Source organism: Leishmania infantum, chromosome 36 (assembly GCF_000002875.2).
Source record: "Leishmania infantum JPCM5 genome chromosome 36".
NCBI classification, from domain to species: Eukaryota; Euglenozoa; class Kinetoplastea; order Trypanosomatida; family Trypanosomatidae; genus Leishmania; species Leishmania infantum.
Genome location: NC_009420.2, coordinates 1,936,617 through 1,951,403, shown reverse-complemented (window position 1 = coordinate 1,951,403; position 14,787 = coordinate 1,936,617). Strand labels below are relative to the sequence as shown.

Sequence of the window (14,787 nt, the reverse complement as noted above, 5' to 3'; positions counted from 1 at the left end):
AAATGAATGCTCAGGTGACAAGTTTTTTTTTTTTTGGCGCCACACGCGCTAACAGATGTCTTCAGACACCACGCATGCCTGTCGGCTGCCGTTTTCGTTTGCCCATTTTTGCTACACGCGGCCGGTTGTCGGGATCATATCCCACCCACCCACTCCTCTTTGTTGCCCTCTCTCTATACATAGTGATAGAGGGTTTTGTTTGCAGGGCACTTTTCTCACACCTCGGTAACGCACGTAAGGTCGCGCAACAGGGAGACGAAGGGAGGAAAAAAACCTCTCGAAGAAAAATGAGCACCGATAGACAGCAGGGGAACTATGCCGGTTTCGAAGGAAGGCCAAAAGCCATCAGTGACTGGTTAGTGTAGGGCGAGGGCACGGCACGTGTGTGTGTGTGTATGTGTGTGCATATTTCGATGGAAATACACATGCCTGCGTTTACTTCGCGCAGCCGGCAGTGGTGCTGTAGCCCATAGCCTGCTTTCCTCGGGCCTGCTTTTGGGCCTGAAACGGGCCCGCGCCCGCTGCCTCGACCCGACGCCACCCTCCCACCTTCCACTTTATCATCTTTGTGCTCTCACCCGCATTCCGACGTTCGTCCCGCTGTCCGCCCTGTCTTTTCCGCTCGGCCGAATACTCATCTCCTGTGCTGAGTGGCACAGGGGGGCTTCTCTCACACAGCTCGCAATCGAAGAAAGAGGAACACTTCTCTTTTCGTCCTATTCGTTTTTTTTTTGAGTTCGCGTTTACGTGTATGTGTGTGTGTGCATGTGCGCAGCGCGCAGCCTCTCTCTTCCTTATCCGCCCGCACCAAGTCGCTTCACGTATCACCCTTTCTTCAGGACCACTTGCATTGCAAGAGAGGCCCCATGTCGTGGGCAGCACTCGTGAAGAGTATAAAGCCGGAGGAGGCGGCCAACTTCACGGCCAAGCCGCGAGCCACCGTGTTCGCCGTCGACCCATCGCAGAATGATGCGGAGAGGCAGCTGCGAAACCCGCACCACGAGACGGCAGAGGTGAAGCTCCCGTCGTTCTCCAAAGGTCTTCTCATCTTAGATGCCAACGCCATCATCAAGGGCATGGACAACTTTGTGTCCACCGCGGACGCGCTGGTGACGACGCCGCAGGTGATTGTCGAGATCAAGGATCGCGCGTCGCGCGACTTATTGGAGCGGCTACCGCACCAAGTGACGGTGCTAGACCCTACCCCGGAGGCAGTCGCTGCCGTGGTTGCCTGTGCGGAGCTCACCGGTGACTTTGGCGCCATGTCCCGCACCGACATCCGCCTCTGCGCCCTCGCGCTCGACTGCTGCAAGGTCGGTGGGTTTCTTGGCGAGCCGATCGAGCCGCGTCCGCCGCAGGTGAACCCGGGAAACGCCGACAAGGTTCAGGTGATGACAGAGGACATGAACGAGGATGGCTCAAATGACGAGAGGGAGAAGTCGGAGCCAGCTCACGCACAGAGCGCCTGGCTGGGTGCAATGCCGGGGTCGGGTGGCTGGAGCGATGAGGCGAAGGAAACGGATGGCGAGGGCGGTGCAGGTGCTGCAGAGGAGGACGATGGCGAGGGGGAGTGGATCACGCCGGAGAACATCCAAGATGTGCAGAGCGGAACTCGCGGCGCCGGGCGTGCCTTTGAGGCTGGCATGGCCTGTGTGACGTCTGACTATGCCATGCAAAACACACTCATGCATCTCGGCGTCCCGATCGTGGGCACGAATGGCATTCACATTCGCGAGCTGCGCCTGTGGATGATGCGTTGCACAGCTTGCTTCACCCTCGTCGTCGACACAACCCGCCAGTTCTGCCCTGAATGCGGCTCCGGTGACACTCTGCGGCGCGTCAACTACGTGGTGAATGACCAAGGGGAGAAGAAGCTCTACATCAACTTTCGAAAACGCATCAGCACGCGTGGCACCATCTACAACCTGCCAAAGCCGCGTGGCGGCACGCGTGGCACGAACCGCAACCTTGTGCTCCGCGAGGATCAGCTGGCGCACGTGATTCGCGGCACGACCAGTAGCAAGGTGAAGGCGCATCAGGTCATGCAGAATGACGACTGCGCCCTCGCCACCTTTGGAGAAGCGCCGAAGCTGAAGAAGAAGAACTTGGCCGACCCACGTGCGTATTCATCCTACCATAGGTACAACGTCAACGAGAAAAAGAAGGTGCGCGCAGCTCACCGCAAGTGAGCAGAAGACGTGGAGGCATGATAGCAGGAATGGGGCGCGTTCCTGCCGATTCTGGGAACCCCCCTCTTCCCTCGCCGACAGTGCCGTAAGACAAAAACCGCTACCTACAAGAACATGCCTGCACATATTCACACGTGGCGACGAGGTAGGAGGTACCCCGAAAATTGTATCTCGTTTAAGCGACACCGGTCGCTCTCTTTCAGCGCGTGTACGAAGGGAGGAGGCGAGCGACAGGGCGCATGACTGCATTTGAGGGGGAGAAGTTGCACCGTTTTCTTTTCCCATGCTGAGGTGTCTTCTTTTTCGTCCTCACTGCTCTTCTTCGCGTCATAAGACGAGGTGCTTTTCTGCCAAGACTTCGCTGAGGGTTAATGCGTGATAAGGGAGGAAAAAAAAGAACACATATACCTGCACCGCAACGCGCGCCGTTGCGTTAGACGGCCAGCGGGAACTTCCTTGCTGCACCGAGCGGACGTGCACAACCTTTCGTGTACTGTGACCACCTTTCTTTTTTTTTTCATGTGAAGGTGCGCTCTTCTGCATATGAGTGTAGGCGCCTCCGCACCTGGCCCCACGCGCTGCCCGCGCAGCACGACTCTCTCCCTTTGCCTTGACACACACCCTCTCCTCCCTCGCACACAGACAAGCGAAAGAGTGCTGGTGTTTCCTGGAGGTGCGGCTGCGTGCTCGCCTACTCTCTTTCTTTCTCTCGCTCTTTCTTTCCGTTTGTGCTGCTGGGCCGCAAACACCCGTATTTTATTTTTTCTCTCGTCCGCACTTTGAACTCCACGTTTTTCTACGACGCGTGCGCGGACAACCGTTGTCTACGGTCGGCTGACGCACTCTTGTTTTTGTGTTGGCACTTCTTGCGGCACACGGCACCCCTCCTTTCGTGGCTTGGCCTCCTCTCTCACTGGCGCCTTCCGCGCTCGGACAAATGCCCCCTCTTAACGTGCGCATGCGTGACAGTGGCACACGGCGCATACACTAACCGAACGAGAGACACTTATATACTCCGCTCACGCACACGCACACACTTGCTAAGCAAACGGCTGCCCCAATCTCGCGCGTTAACACAGGGTGCTAGGGAGAGCGACGGCATTTCTCGTGAGTGGAGGGCGGCTTGCAGAGGATCAACTCTACCAAGAGAGGGACAGAGCGAAGGCTACGCACCTGCTTGCTACTGCTGCTGCTGCTGCTCATTCATTCCTCTTGCTTCTCAGAGCGTCATACGCAGCCCTTCCACCTCCTCGCTCCGTCCCTCTTACTCAGCATACGCGTCCACACGCACACGAACATGGGCACACGACTTCACTTTACGGTGGGCCGCGTCTGCCTCGCCATTGTTGGCGTGCACCTCGCCATGTCCTCCTCCCTTTTTCTCTGCTCAGCCGTTCTTCACGACCGCGCGTTTGAGCAGCACTGGGACTATAGTAAACCCACCCTGCGAAAGCGGACGCACTACTTTGACTTCTGGAGATCCGCCTTCTACTCCCCTGTGCTCTCAAGAGAAGAGCGCGAGTGCCTCGACGTGTGGCTGAGCATTCTAGCGGTGCATTCACCAATGTTTGCCACGATTCAACTCTCTCCGAAGGCGATCCTGCAGGACTCGATGGCGATGCTGCAGGGCGTTAGCGAACTTCGCGATGGCGTCTACCTTCTCGAGAAGTTGCCGATCCGCGTAGAGCCGTATTTGCAAGAGATTCGCCGCGAGATACAGGACGAAGTTGTCTTCTTGCACGGCAAAACCCGCACCGACATCTACCTTATCGTTCCCTTCACGAGCTACTCGATTCCGCTCTTTGTCTTTCCAGCCTCCTTTACTTTGCAGCTCGAGCGTACCCACACAAACGGTCACCTGCACATCACCACGGCGGAGCATCGCTGGTTTAGCGGATTGATCTGCTCCCACCAGACCAACTCCGTGGCATCGCCGTGGGGGGATGTGGGGGACCTGTGCCGCCGCTACAATGGCTTTCTGTGGTCGCTAATGGTGACCAAGAAAATCTCACTGGACGAGCGACGGCGCGCACTGGCGACGAGGGCCGCAGAGATCGAGGCTGATTTGAGGGAGCAGCAGGAGCGGCAGATCAGCATGTAGGATGCAGGACGAAGCACGCACGCACGCACACACACACACACACACACATGCACATGCACATGCACAGAAAACGGACAGGTGAAGAAGGGCAGAGGATGCGCAGGGAGTGGAGTACATGACTGCAGCGCAAGCATGCGCTTATCGTAGCAGGTGATCTCTGTACTTTGTGTTGTGCAAATCGGCGCTGGTGTCTGGGACGGGAAAGCCTCTGCATAGGCAAGGGCCAGCGCACAGCGCTATTATGGCCTCGCTCTACCGTTTGCGCAACTACCGCGCGCCCGCCTTACAGCGCCGACGGAGCGCGTGCCCGACTCGCGTCTCACAGCTACACATTCGTGCACTTGCCGGCGCGCGTTCTGCTGTTTCTGTTACGTGTACGCTCCTGATGGCCTTTTCCCTCTTTTTTTTTCGCTGTTGCGGTGGTACACGTAATCTGTGGCGCCCGGTTTTTTTGTTCTCTCTCATTGCCACGCAAGTGTGCATCACTCGACTCACCGTGCGAGAACGTGAAAGAGCCACTTCCTCCGCTTTCTGTCTGTCTCTGCCGGTATTGAGGGCTGCTCCTGTGCCACGGAGGGGAATTGGAGCACACCCTACTCCTCTTCCCTAGTACTATAGACTTTACTCGATTTTTGCTCTCTCCACCTTCCCTTCATAGTTCCTGGGATAGATGGAGGGCTTTCGCGTGCGTTTCTTGTTGGTGCTTCCCCCTCAATTGGCTGTCGCACTGGCTGTGCCTGCGTCTTCCTCTCTATCACACGGTAGGCCTCCTCTCCGTCACTCCTTCGGTCTCCACATGCACATTGCTGTACTGCTTCCGCTCCTCCGGTCTCTTTTCTCGACCCCCCCTCCTCGCTTGGGTGTCGTGCTCACATGTTTGCCTTCTCTATCCCTCCGCCTACCACTTCCCTGTGTCAGGCACAGCAGGCGCATGTTCTCACTAAGGGACTCTTCCCCCCTTCCCCTACTCACACAGAGACGAAAAAAAGGAGTGACTGTAACGCTCAAGGCTGATGAAGCCTTGATTACCCTTATCGCACGTGTCCGCGTGCATGCGTGCGAATGTTTGTGCGTAGATGGTGGCACAGCCCACGAACGGGGTGCCCCAAACAGAATCCGAGATCGACAACGAACGTGGCAAGTGCGCCTCATGCTCACCTTACAGAACCATGTTGGCGGCGCTATGAGTTTCGGCAAAGGAGAGAACGGCGCTCATCTCGGGCTCTGTCATAGTAGCGTGATCGCACCCTTGACCGCCTCCCTAGATGCACCGCCCTGCATGCCTCTCTTCTCCTCGAAGCGAATGTGACACTGCCATGCATCCGATGGCATCTTCCTCCCGCTCTCCATCTCTCTCTCCGTCTGTCTTTTCTGCCCCTTCCTCTCCCTCATTCCACCGATCCACTGAGTTCGTTCTAGTGCACCGACACAATCAGCTGCACATATCTTGTTGTGTGCGCGCGTGTGCGTATCTAGAGAAGTAGCACTCAGAAGACACTACTCGAGTAGCTCGAGTGCTTCTGCCTTATTTTCCCATCATCGATACTGCACCCCCCCCACAACCTCGACTCTTTCCCTTCTTTCCCGCTCCTCGCCCGTTGTGGGGACCTCTTCTCGCCTTGTCTAGCCTCTGTATAGTATTAGATTTCATCCTAGCTGCGAAGCCTTCCTCTCCCCGCCTTCTACCGCCCACCTCGTACCTCGCTGTCGCCGCTCTCCCTCCAAATCCATATCGCAACATTCGAAGGCAAAACGAAAAGCGTGAGAGGGAGGAGTGCGTCCCTCTTTCACTCGCACATATACCCACGCAAGCATTGGAGACGGCTGTATAGTGCACCCTAGTCTTTTTCTCTCGTTCTTGTGAATCGCTTTTTTTTTATCGTGCGAGGGTGTGTGTGTGTGCGTGGGTTACACATGTGTGTATTCTGCTGCTTTTCGAACACAGTCGTTGGTTGCCATTTCCTGGCAGCACATCTCTGGGGCACCACTCACTAACCAGGAAAAGGAGACGAAGATCGTCGCGCTTGGAGTCGCGTCCCTGTCTATCTCTCCCTCCTACTATCCCTCCGTGTGTGTGTGTGTGTGTGCGTGTACTGCTGCTTTCCGTAGCACAGCTTTTTTTTTTCGTATTTGCTTGCTTGCTTCTAGTTTTCTTTCTCAACACCTTTGCCACCGTCATGCTGCGTCGCACTCTCCGTCGACTGATGCCGAGCGACGCCATCGGCAGCGTGCATCCGGATGTGCTGTGGGGTTATCAGCAAGGCCAGTACGCGGGACCGGGCTGGGCCAACCTCATCAAATCGCTTCCGCTCGAGACGCTCGCGATGCAGGGTGGTAGCACCATGGCGAACCTGAACGATCGCACCGGCACCTTTCTGGACCCCGAGGACCCGCGCCACCCGCTCGCCCTCATGCAGTTTGGCATCATGGGCAAAATGGACGGCACGTTTCATCAGCTCGCCTACGGTGACTTTGGCCGCGTACCGAAGGGGTCTCGTCTGATGCAGGTGCTCTACGAGAACTACCTCGAACCCTTCTCCATGAATCGTGTGTGCGCGCAGCTCTACTTTTACCAGAAGGTGCCGAACAACTACCACGCCTCCGTGGACGCGACAGCCGAGTACGTGGGACAGACGGCTTCTCTCGTTGGACAGGTGGTTATCGGTCTTGGTGCCTGCATTATGGAGGGGGTCACGATTCGGGCAGACACGAACTGTGTCTACATCGCTGAAGGCGTGCAGATCTTGGAAAACACCTGCATCATGAGCGACGCGCCGACGGATCTGCTGGCGTACCAGCGTCATGAGCTGCTTAACCCGTACCAGCAATGGGACGGTATGGATGGCGTCACACGCATCATGCCAAACACAATTATCGAGTCGAACTGCTACCTCGATGGCTGCTCCATCGGCTCCTTCAACCGCATTGGCCACAACACCAAGATCATGAAAGGCGTGACAACGGGGATCATGGTGCACATCATGCCTGGCAGCGTGGTGACGGCTGATACCAAGATCGGCGACGGCGAACTCTGGGGCGGCGCACCGGCTCGCAAGATCGGTGAGGTCAGCAAGTTTGAGTACAAGCGGCCATACTACGCATCATTGCTACATCGCGAGAGCGTCGCGGAGTCGTATCGCAACATGTCCCGCTACGGCGACCAGTTCGTGCATTACAGGAACGCGATGGGCCAGCTGGAGACGCTCATGATTCATTACGAGGACCACATTACCCCAGGCATCAAGGCCAAGGTGCGCGACTTTGAAGAGGGCCGGGAGCCGTTTCACCACACAATTACCCGCATCGCGCAAGGGTGGTCGCCGGCGAACCGCCCTGATGACAAGAACTTCGCCATGGCCCCACCTGCTCCGGGTGTGAAGCTGTTCGCTGAGCACAATACAGACTCGTCACCGAGCGAGTGGAACGGCTCGTACGCCAACATCACGAACATCTTCAACGACTTCCGCTGGTAGATGCAGCATAAAGCCAAAAGGAATGAACCAACCAGCGAAGTGGAGCGCAGAGATGAAAAGCTGCTGCGCGTGCCAGCACTGGATCTTCGGCTGCGTCGTCTGCTCAGACTCGTTCTCGGGAGTGCAGACTCTACTTGCACTCTCTGTCTCTCTCTCCGCTTCCTTGTGTAGTCGCACCTTGCCTTTCTCCTCGTAAGGTTGTTGACGCGCCGCAGTTTTTTTTTTCGTTTTTAGTGTTGTTTTGCTTTGCTAGCCGCCGCCCCCTCCCCCCCCCCACGTCCCTCGGCGCCTCTTCTCTTTCTCTCCCCTGCCCTCCCGCTAGCGTTCGTGTTGTCCTCTTCTTGTGAGTTGGTAAGTGTGTAGATGTATCCATGGGTGCCTTTCACTTGGTTGCTCGCCCTCCTCGCCTTGCTATCCTGCAGCGCACGGGTGCCCATGCGCGTGCTAGCCAGCTCTCCCCCTTTTGCAACCGTGAAGTCGACGCATTTGCCATAGTTTCTTATCTCGTTGGCTTCTCTTGTTCGGAGCTCTTCTGTTTCTCTGTTGCCCGAGGCGCGCTTTTCTATGACGTTGAAGTCGCTCCCTCTCCCTCTGTTTCTCTGCAGCCTTTCGCTCGGTACTTCTCTCGTCCTTTTCGTCACCCCATGCCTCCCTCCGCGTTTGGTGGTGTGCGCATTTTGCCTTCGGGGTGCGTCTCTCATGTCACGGTGAGGGTGGGGTGGGGGTGACCACACGTGTGATACGAAGGGGCGGCGAGGGATGGAGGAGTGAGACGAAGAGGAACAGAGAGACACGTCAATTGCCCATCCTGCACAAACGAAAGAGAAATCAAAGCAGGAAGATTTGAAGGAAAGAGAGAGGGGGAAGGCGGTACATCAGGGATGGACTAGGATGCACGTACCTCCACCTCGTGCATCCTGTTTGTTGCCCACCAAACGTGCGAAGCGTGGCTTGCGTCACTCAGCCATGCGTTCGAAGGTTCCGCTGCGGGCACCGTGAACAGCAACGGTAGCAAAGAGTACTACCAGGAAGCCTCTGGGCCGTCCTCGTGGTCCTCGCGACTCTGTGCTATTTTCCTCGCTCTCTATCTCTCGAGCTTCTCTTTCGCGAGAACGGATATGCTGCACGCTCGTGGCTGTACCTCTTATTCATCTCCGCATTATGTTCATCGCATGGACCTCTCGTACTCCTCTCACTCTTTCTTCCGTACTTGTTTTTCATCTTCGGCTATTTTTTCGTGTTTTTCGGCCTTTGCGTGTCCCTCGCCTCCCTTCCCGCTTCTCACCGGGGCGCGAGCACCGCAACGTGGAGTGGCCAAACCCCTTCTTCTCGAGCTTCTATCTTGCCCTGCGCAGCAGTGAAAAGTCGTGAACGAATAGAAAAAGAGGGGGGGGTTCTGGATAGGAGTGGCGGCCATCAAACCGTTCTTCGACCGCTTCGTGCGGATGACGGCCGTCATTACCGAGAACAACGAAACTGCACAAACGAGAACCGGGCAGCCAGCACTGCGTACTCCCCCATAGATAGATTCGAACCGCTCTGGCGTCTTTGGTCTAGCCGAACTACTTGCATGAGGTCTACTGCAGCGACGACTAGCGTCATAGAATCGCACTAAGCACGCCTGCGCCACCCTTCGTTCGCCATTTCTCACCCATTCTCGATTGCTGCCAACCGTTTTTTTTGGTGTGCGTGCGTGTGTGTGTGTGTATGCTGGAGGTCCACGACGCCACGGTCCCCTCAGTTTTCAATCGTCTCTGTCCGCGGGTAAAATTCACAATCATGTCGGCGCTGAACGATAGTCGTACTACCAGCGGGCGTCCACTTCCAGGCGGGAAGCCACACGCACTGCGACCGCAGGGGATACCTCCCTTGTTGTGTGGCGACGATGTGGGGGCTAGCAGAGGCGGTGGTGACATCGGCGACTTCGAGACGGCGTTTGAGCAGCTTCACAGCATACGTAGCGAAGAAGAGGGCGACGTAGAAGCCTCTTCCTCTCCCGAGCTGCGTCTGCGCCGTGTTCAGCGAGATGTATATCGTCATGAGCGTCAGATTGCTTCCCTCCTCAGTGAAAAACACGAGCACTGTGAGCATTTAGCGACTGTTTACGAGGAGCTGGAAAAGGTGCTTCGCAAGATCCAGCTGGCGCCGCTGGAGGACCTTAAAGAGCATGCCGCGTCTCCCTCTGCGTCGACGTTCTGTGCACCGAGCAGCGACGAGGACGGCTACGCGGCGTCGAGTACCGTTTCTGCGCTCGCGTCTTCCCTGCAGCAACGCTTTCACCAGGTGCTTCAAATGCATCAGGATCGTGTTTACGACGTTCTCGTTGACTATCGCCAGCAGATCGACAAAAACGAGTACGAGACTGGTCGGCGTCTGTGCGCCTTAGAGGACGCCATTGCGCAGATTCAGTCGGATGTGCGCGAACTACAACACACAGCCAGCATCCAGGTAGAGGAGCTGCGGCACGTTCAGCAGGACGTGCGTCAATGCGTCGAGGCGGTGGCCGCGCAGCAAGAGGCGCAACGCGCCGCCCTCGACCACACCGGGGAAGCGCGAGACACGAAGGCAGCGAAGCTGCTAAGCAAGATTCAAGACGACGTTGCTCGACTGAGGGCCGACGCAAAGGCTGTGCGGACTCAGCAAATAGAAAGCGGAAAGGACGTCGAGGAGCAGATTCGGTCGCTGTTATCAGCCCAGCATAGGGCAGAGGAGGCTTTGGAGGTACATAGTGTGTCTATCGCGCAGCTGCAGAACCAGGATTCGCTTGAGGGGGCTTTTCATGAGGTGAAGGACTGGCTCGGCGACCTCGAAAAGCGCATGGTCAGCCGCGGCGAGCTACTGCAGTGGACAGAGTCCCTGCAGAGTGAAATTCATCAGATGCGGCGTGTCACAGGTGGGGTACTCTCGCACACGATTCAACCGACTGCGCCTGGTCACGACGCTTAGCGAAGAGAATGTTTTGCTCGTGAGTGTGCGGCATGCATCCCCGCCCCTACATCCATGAAGGGAATAGTAGAGTGGTTTACTGCGACTCCGCGTACTTTCATGCCCCTGCCATCATCTCTTTGTGCCCCCTCCTCTGCATTCTTGTCTCTGCAGGTCCTGCTGTCGTTTGATTCAAGTCGTGGCAGTGGCGTTATGAGTGCACCGCAGCTAACACTAGGACATGCTTCGTTGCTAAATAATGAGGTATGCTACGCCTGCGTGTTGCTTGCGCAACGCGTTCGGTCATGGCAGGCGCCCAGACGAGGATGGACGATGCGGCGTAGGAGGAGAGGACTGCGCAACTTTTTTTTTCGCTCCTCGGCTCTGTTTCGGTCTTCGCGTCCATCCACCATTCGACTCGAATCGACAGCAGCGGCTCCCTGCCTCTCTCACACGCGTGTGTGCGTGTGTCTGTGCCGCGGCTACGCGTGAATGCCGTGGCAACTCTGCTAATGCAATCAATAATAGCCTCACTTTCTCCTCTCTTCTCTCTCGCTTTTGCTTGGTTGCGTCTGCTCTGCCCTTCGCGCTCCCTGCGATTTGGTCATGTGTGCATCCTTCTGCCGACCTTCACGTTCACGGCACCCATTCACTGCACAGCAGTTGCGCAAGGTACGGGCATTGCCCTGGAACACACTGAGGGAGTGCAGAGTCCTGCTGAAAGGCTTCTTTCACAGCCCCCTGAGCTTGAGGTCTTTGCGCCCGCAACTCCTCTCCCCCCGAACTCTCTCCCAAACTGCCAGTAGACGGAAGAAAAGCTCGCTGTGCGCCTTTTCTGCTTAGACTCTTGCCCCGCCCTTCCTTCCCTCCCTCTCTCCCTTCTTCGGTGAAGGATACAGGGGCCCCTGTATTCGTCGTTGTCCTAGGTACCCCACAAAGACAACGCCACCCCCTTCTTAAACCATGTCGAGCCCCGTCAAGCCCACGACGTCCGCCTCGGACAACCTCTTCAAGTCACTGGAGAGGGACTTTGAGGAGGCCATGCGCGCCTTGGAGGGCGAGGAGTCCTTGGGACACTTTCGCCTCGAGTACGATAAGTTATACCGCGCCCTCAAGAAGAGTCACGCCTCCGAAAATGAGATTGCCACACAATGCCAGCAGCTGACGCAGGAGCTGCTTTCTAACGCTGCCAAGATGCAAGCAGCAGTGAAGCTCGCGCAGGGCGACCACAGCACCATCGAGTCGCTTAAAAAGGAGATCGAGAAGGCGTGGCGCGCCGTGGACGTGGCGAACGAGAAGGATCAGCGCGCGCGCGAGATGGTGAAGACGCTTAAGCAGGAAATTCAGTCCTTGCAGAGCATGATCCACGATGGCACCTCTCTGTCTACCGACCACACGTCGACGCTGGAGCAGCTCAAGATCGACAACAAGCGTCTCCTGACAGAGAGTGAGGATATGACGAAGCAGATGGATACCTACACGAAGGAGATGGCGGAGCGGACTGCAACTCTAGCGGCATTGAAGACGTCGACGGAGGAGGCTGTGCAGGAGCGTAAGTTGTTGGCAAGCCGCCTGGAGCTGGTGCGGCAGGAGTACAACCGTGAGCGCAATGCGCGCGAGCGAGCCGAGTATCAGTGCTGCGAGCTTCTATTGACGCTCAAGACGCGTGAAAAGGCGCTACAGGAGCGGCAAGAGCGCCTCACCTTGATTCATGCGCATGCAGAGACACACAAGGCGGAGCTAGAAAAGCAGCAGCGCCGACGGCAGGCACTACAGCAGCAGCTTGAAACAGCCGAGAAGCAGCTCTACCACACAAAGCAGTCGTACAACGACAGCGTCGACACCACCGTCGAGCTGAACGAGCGACTGCACGCGATGGAGAAGCAGATTGCGGCCACTGGGAAGACGATCCTCGAGACGCGTGACGAGTGCGCGCGAGTCACTCGCGTCGAGGAGCGCGACTTTCGCGAGTTCGACCGCCTCAAACAGCAAATCGACAACATTCGAAAAGACGAGGACCGAATCGCGTACGAGGAGGAGACGGTGCGCAAACGCATCGCTGCGGTGAAGCAGGAGACGCGGAGTCTGCAGGAGGCGCTGGAGCTGCTCGAACGGGAGTGCAGTGCCCTGGAGAAGAAGGGCGCCAGGGAGGAGTCTCTGCAGACCGCCACGCAAGCGCTCGTTCAGAACGAGCTCGCTCAGCAAGCGGAGCTGGAGGCAAGCATCTCGCAAGAGACCGAAATCGGGCGCCGTCTCCGAGACACGTTGCAGCGTTTGGAGAAAGAGCGGGAGAACTGTGTGAACGAGGTGTCGCAGATGAGCGGGCAAAGCAAAAGCGCTTCAGAGGAGCTCAAGATGGCAGTCTTTCAAGTTGAGGAGGTGCAGCGGAAGCTGGACGAGAGCGAGCGTCGTCTGACGCAGCAGCAGGCCAAGTACGAGCACATGCGGGCAGAGCGAAACCAGCTATCGAAACGTCTCGTCGACGCTCAGGATGAGATTGTCGAGTACCGACAACGGGTGAAGGTGGTGGATCATCAGGTACATCAGTTCAAGGAGGAGCTGGCGCTGAAGGCGCGCAAGTGTCAGAGCGACAAATCGCAATACAAGATTAGCAAGGAGCGCCTCATGAAGGCACGCCAGCTCGTCAACGACAGCACGGCTAGCTTCGACGCAACGATGGAGGAGGGGGAGCGTGTGGGGCAGGAGATCAAGCAGCTGCTGAAGGTGGTGCAGGAATGCGACAAGGGCCTCTGCGGACAGCAGCGAGAATTTACGAAGATGAGCAACGAGCGCGATACCCTCGCCGCACAGCTGACTCGCCGCAACGACGAACTTGCCCTACTGTACCAGCAGCTGCAACTGATACAGGACACCGTCAACGCCGGCGAGGCGGCGTACCGCGACCGACTTGATGACCTGCGCCTCCTCCACCTCAAGTTGCGAGAAATTCAGCATCAGTCTATGCTGGCGCAGGTGCGCGGAGGTGAAGTGTCCACCGCGAAGAAGCGGTTGCGAGCCAAGCAGAAAGAGGTGCTGCTGGAGCAGGCCCAGGTGGCCGCCCTCGCCGAGGAGCTCGAGAATCCGCAGAACGAGTCGCGCTGGCGACGCGTTGGCGGTAATTATCCGTCCATGGCGGAGCTGGAGTCGAAGATGAAGCTGCTGCAGCGCGACCTCCTCACCAAGTCTGAGGAGTGCATGAAGCAGGAAATGGCACTCGAGGAGAAGCAGCGGCTAATGATGGAGATGCATGCCATGGCTGCGCGTCAGCCGGGCCCGGAGGTGGCACAGCAACTGAACGCCTACCAGAAGGACTTGCAAAAGAAGAATGCGCAGATGAAGCAGAAGGCATCGGAACTCAACATGACGGCGACACACAAGGCTGAGTTACGGTACGAGGTGGCGCGCCTGCGTCGTGCAGTCGACGAAATGCGCCAGAAGTACTACGAGGTGAAAGTGAAGAACGGGACCTTCTCGGCAGCCGAGCTCGTTTCTCCTTCGTAGTCCATGGTTGTGTACGATAGATGGATGAACTCTGCTTGCCTGTTATCAAAGACGCACCTGCCAGGGTGAGTCCGTGCTCTGCGTGTGAAGATTCATGGCTACTCTCTCGTTTCCTGTGGTCGTTCCTATATATCTGTGCTTGCTATTACACGGCAGCTTTGGATGCGCTGCTCTGGAGTCTGTCGCTGCGTGAGTGCAGGTGTGTGCGCGTGTATTTTTTCCCCCTGTTGCTGTTAGGACAAGTGTCCTTGTGCCTGCTTGCTTCCTCCATGTACATTACCAAAGCCAAGCCGCCGATGCCTTCTCTTCTACGGCGTGCGGCCGACTTGCGCCTCTTCTTTTGTTTATCGTCTGACGCATACGTCCGTCTTCTTCTCTCCGCAGCGATGGACGACTATGTGCGCCGCACGCACACCCAAACATGGTTCGCTAAAGGACAGGAAAAGAGTGTAACGCCAAGGTGCACTGTCTGCCTCTGTGTACACAGGACAAGGGATGAGCAGCTCGAATGCGTAAAACGGCCGGCCGCCTCTTCCTAGACCATACCACATCACCTTTGAAGGCGAATGCATGCTTGTGCTGTCTGAAGAGCTGATGT

General features: G+C 57.0%; 5 protein-coding genes across 5 annotated transcripts; all 5 read left to right on the top strand.

Annotated features, from left to right (window-relative positions):
- Positions 1-866: 866 nt before the first annotated feature.
- LINJ_36_5290 (conserved hypothetical protein) lies at positions 867-2,189 on the top strand (the record flags this gene model as incomplete). The annotated part of the gene is made up of 1 exon (XM_001469861.1): positions 867-2,189. One exon carries the CDS (start codon positions 867-869, stop codon positions 2,187-2,189), a length of 1,323 nt encoding a protein of 440 aa, XP_001469898.1.
- Positions 2,190-3,486: 1,297 nt separating this feature from the next.
- LINJ_36_5280 (conserved hypothetical protein) lies at positions 3,487-4,290 on the top strand (the record flags this gene model as incomplete). The annotated part of the gene is made up of 1 exon (XM_001469860.1): positions 3,487-4,290. One exon carries the CDS (start codon positions 3,487-3,489, stop codon positions 4,288-4,290), a length of 804 nt encoding a protein of 267 aa, XP_001469897.1.
- Positions 4,291-6,467: 2,177 nt separating this feature from the next.
- LINJ_36_5270 (conserved hypothetical protein) lies at positions 6,468-7,763 on the top strand (the record flags this gene model as incomplete). Its single annotated transcript, XM_001469859.1, has 1 exon — positions 6,468-7,763. The coding sequence occupies one exon, from the start codon at positions 6,468-6,470 to the stop codon at positions 7,761-7,763; it is 1,296 nt and encodes a 431-aa protein (XP_001469896.1).
- A 1,779-nt stretch (positions 7,764-9,542) lies between these two features.
- LINJ_36_5260 (conserved hypothetical protein) lies at positions 9,543-10,709 on the top strand (the record flags this gene model as incomplete). The annotated part of the gene is made up of 1 exon (XM_001469858.1): positions 9,543-10,709. The coding sequence occupies one exon, from the start codon at positions 9,543-9,545 to the stop codon at positions 10,707-10,709; it is 1,167 nt and encodes a 388-aa protein (XP_001469895.1).
- A 942-nt stretch (positions 10,710-11,651) lies between these two features.
- LINJ_36_5250 (conserved hypothetical protein) lies at positions 11,652-14,189 on the top strand (the record flags this gene model as incomplete). The annotated part of the gene is made up of 1 exon (XM_001469857.1): positions 11,652-14,189. One exon carries the CDS (start codon positions 11,652-11,654, stop codon positions 14,187-14,189), a length of 2,538 nt encoding a protein of 845 aa, XP_001469894.1.
- Positions 14,190-14,787: the final 598 nt, after the last annotated feature.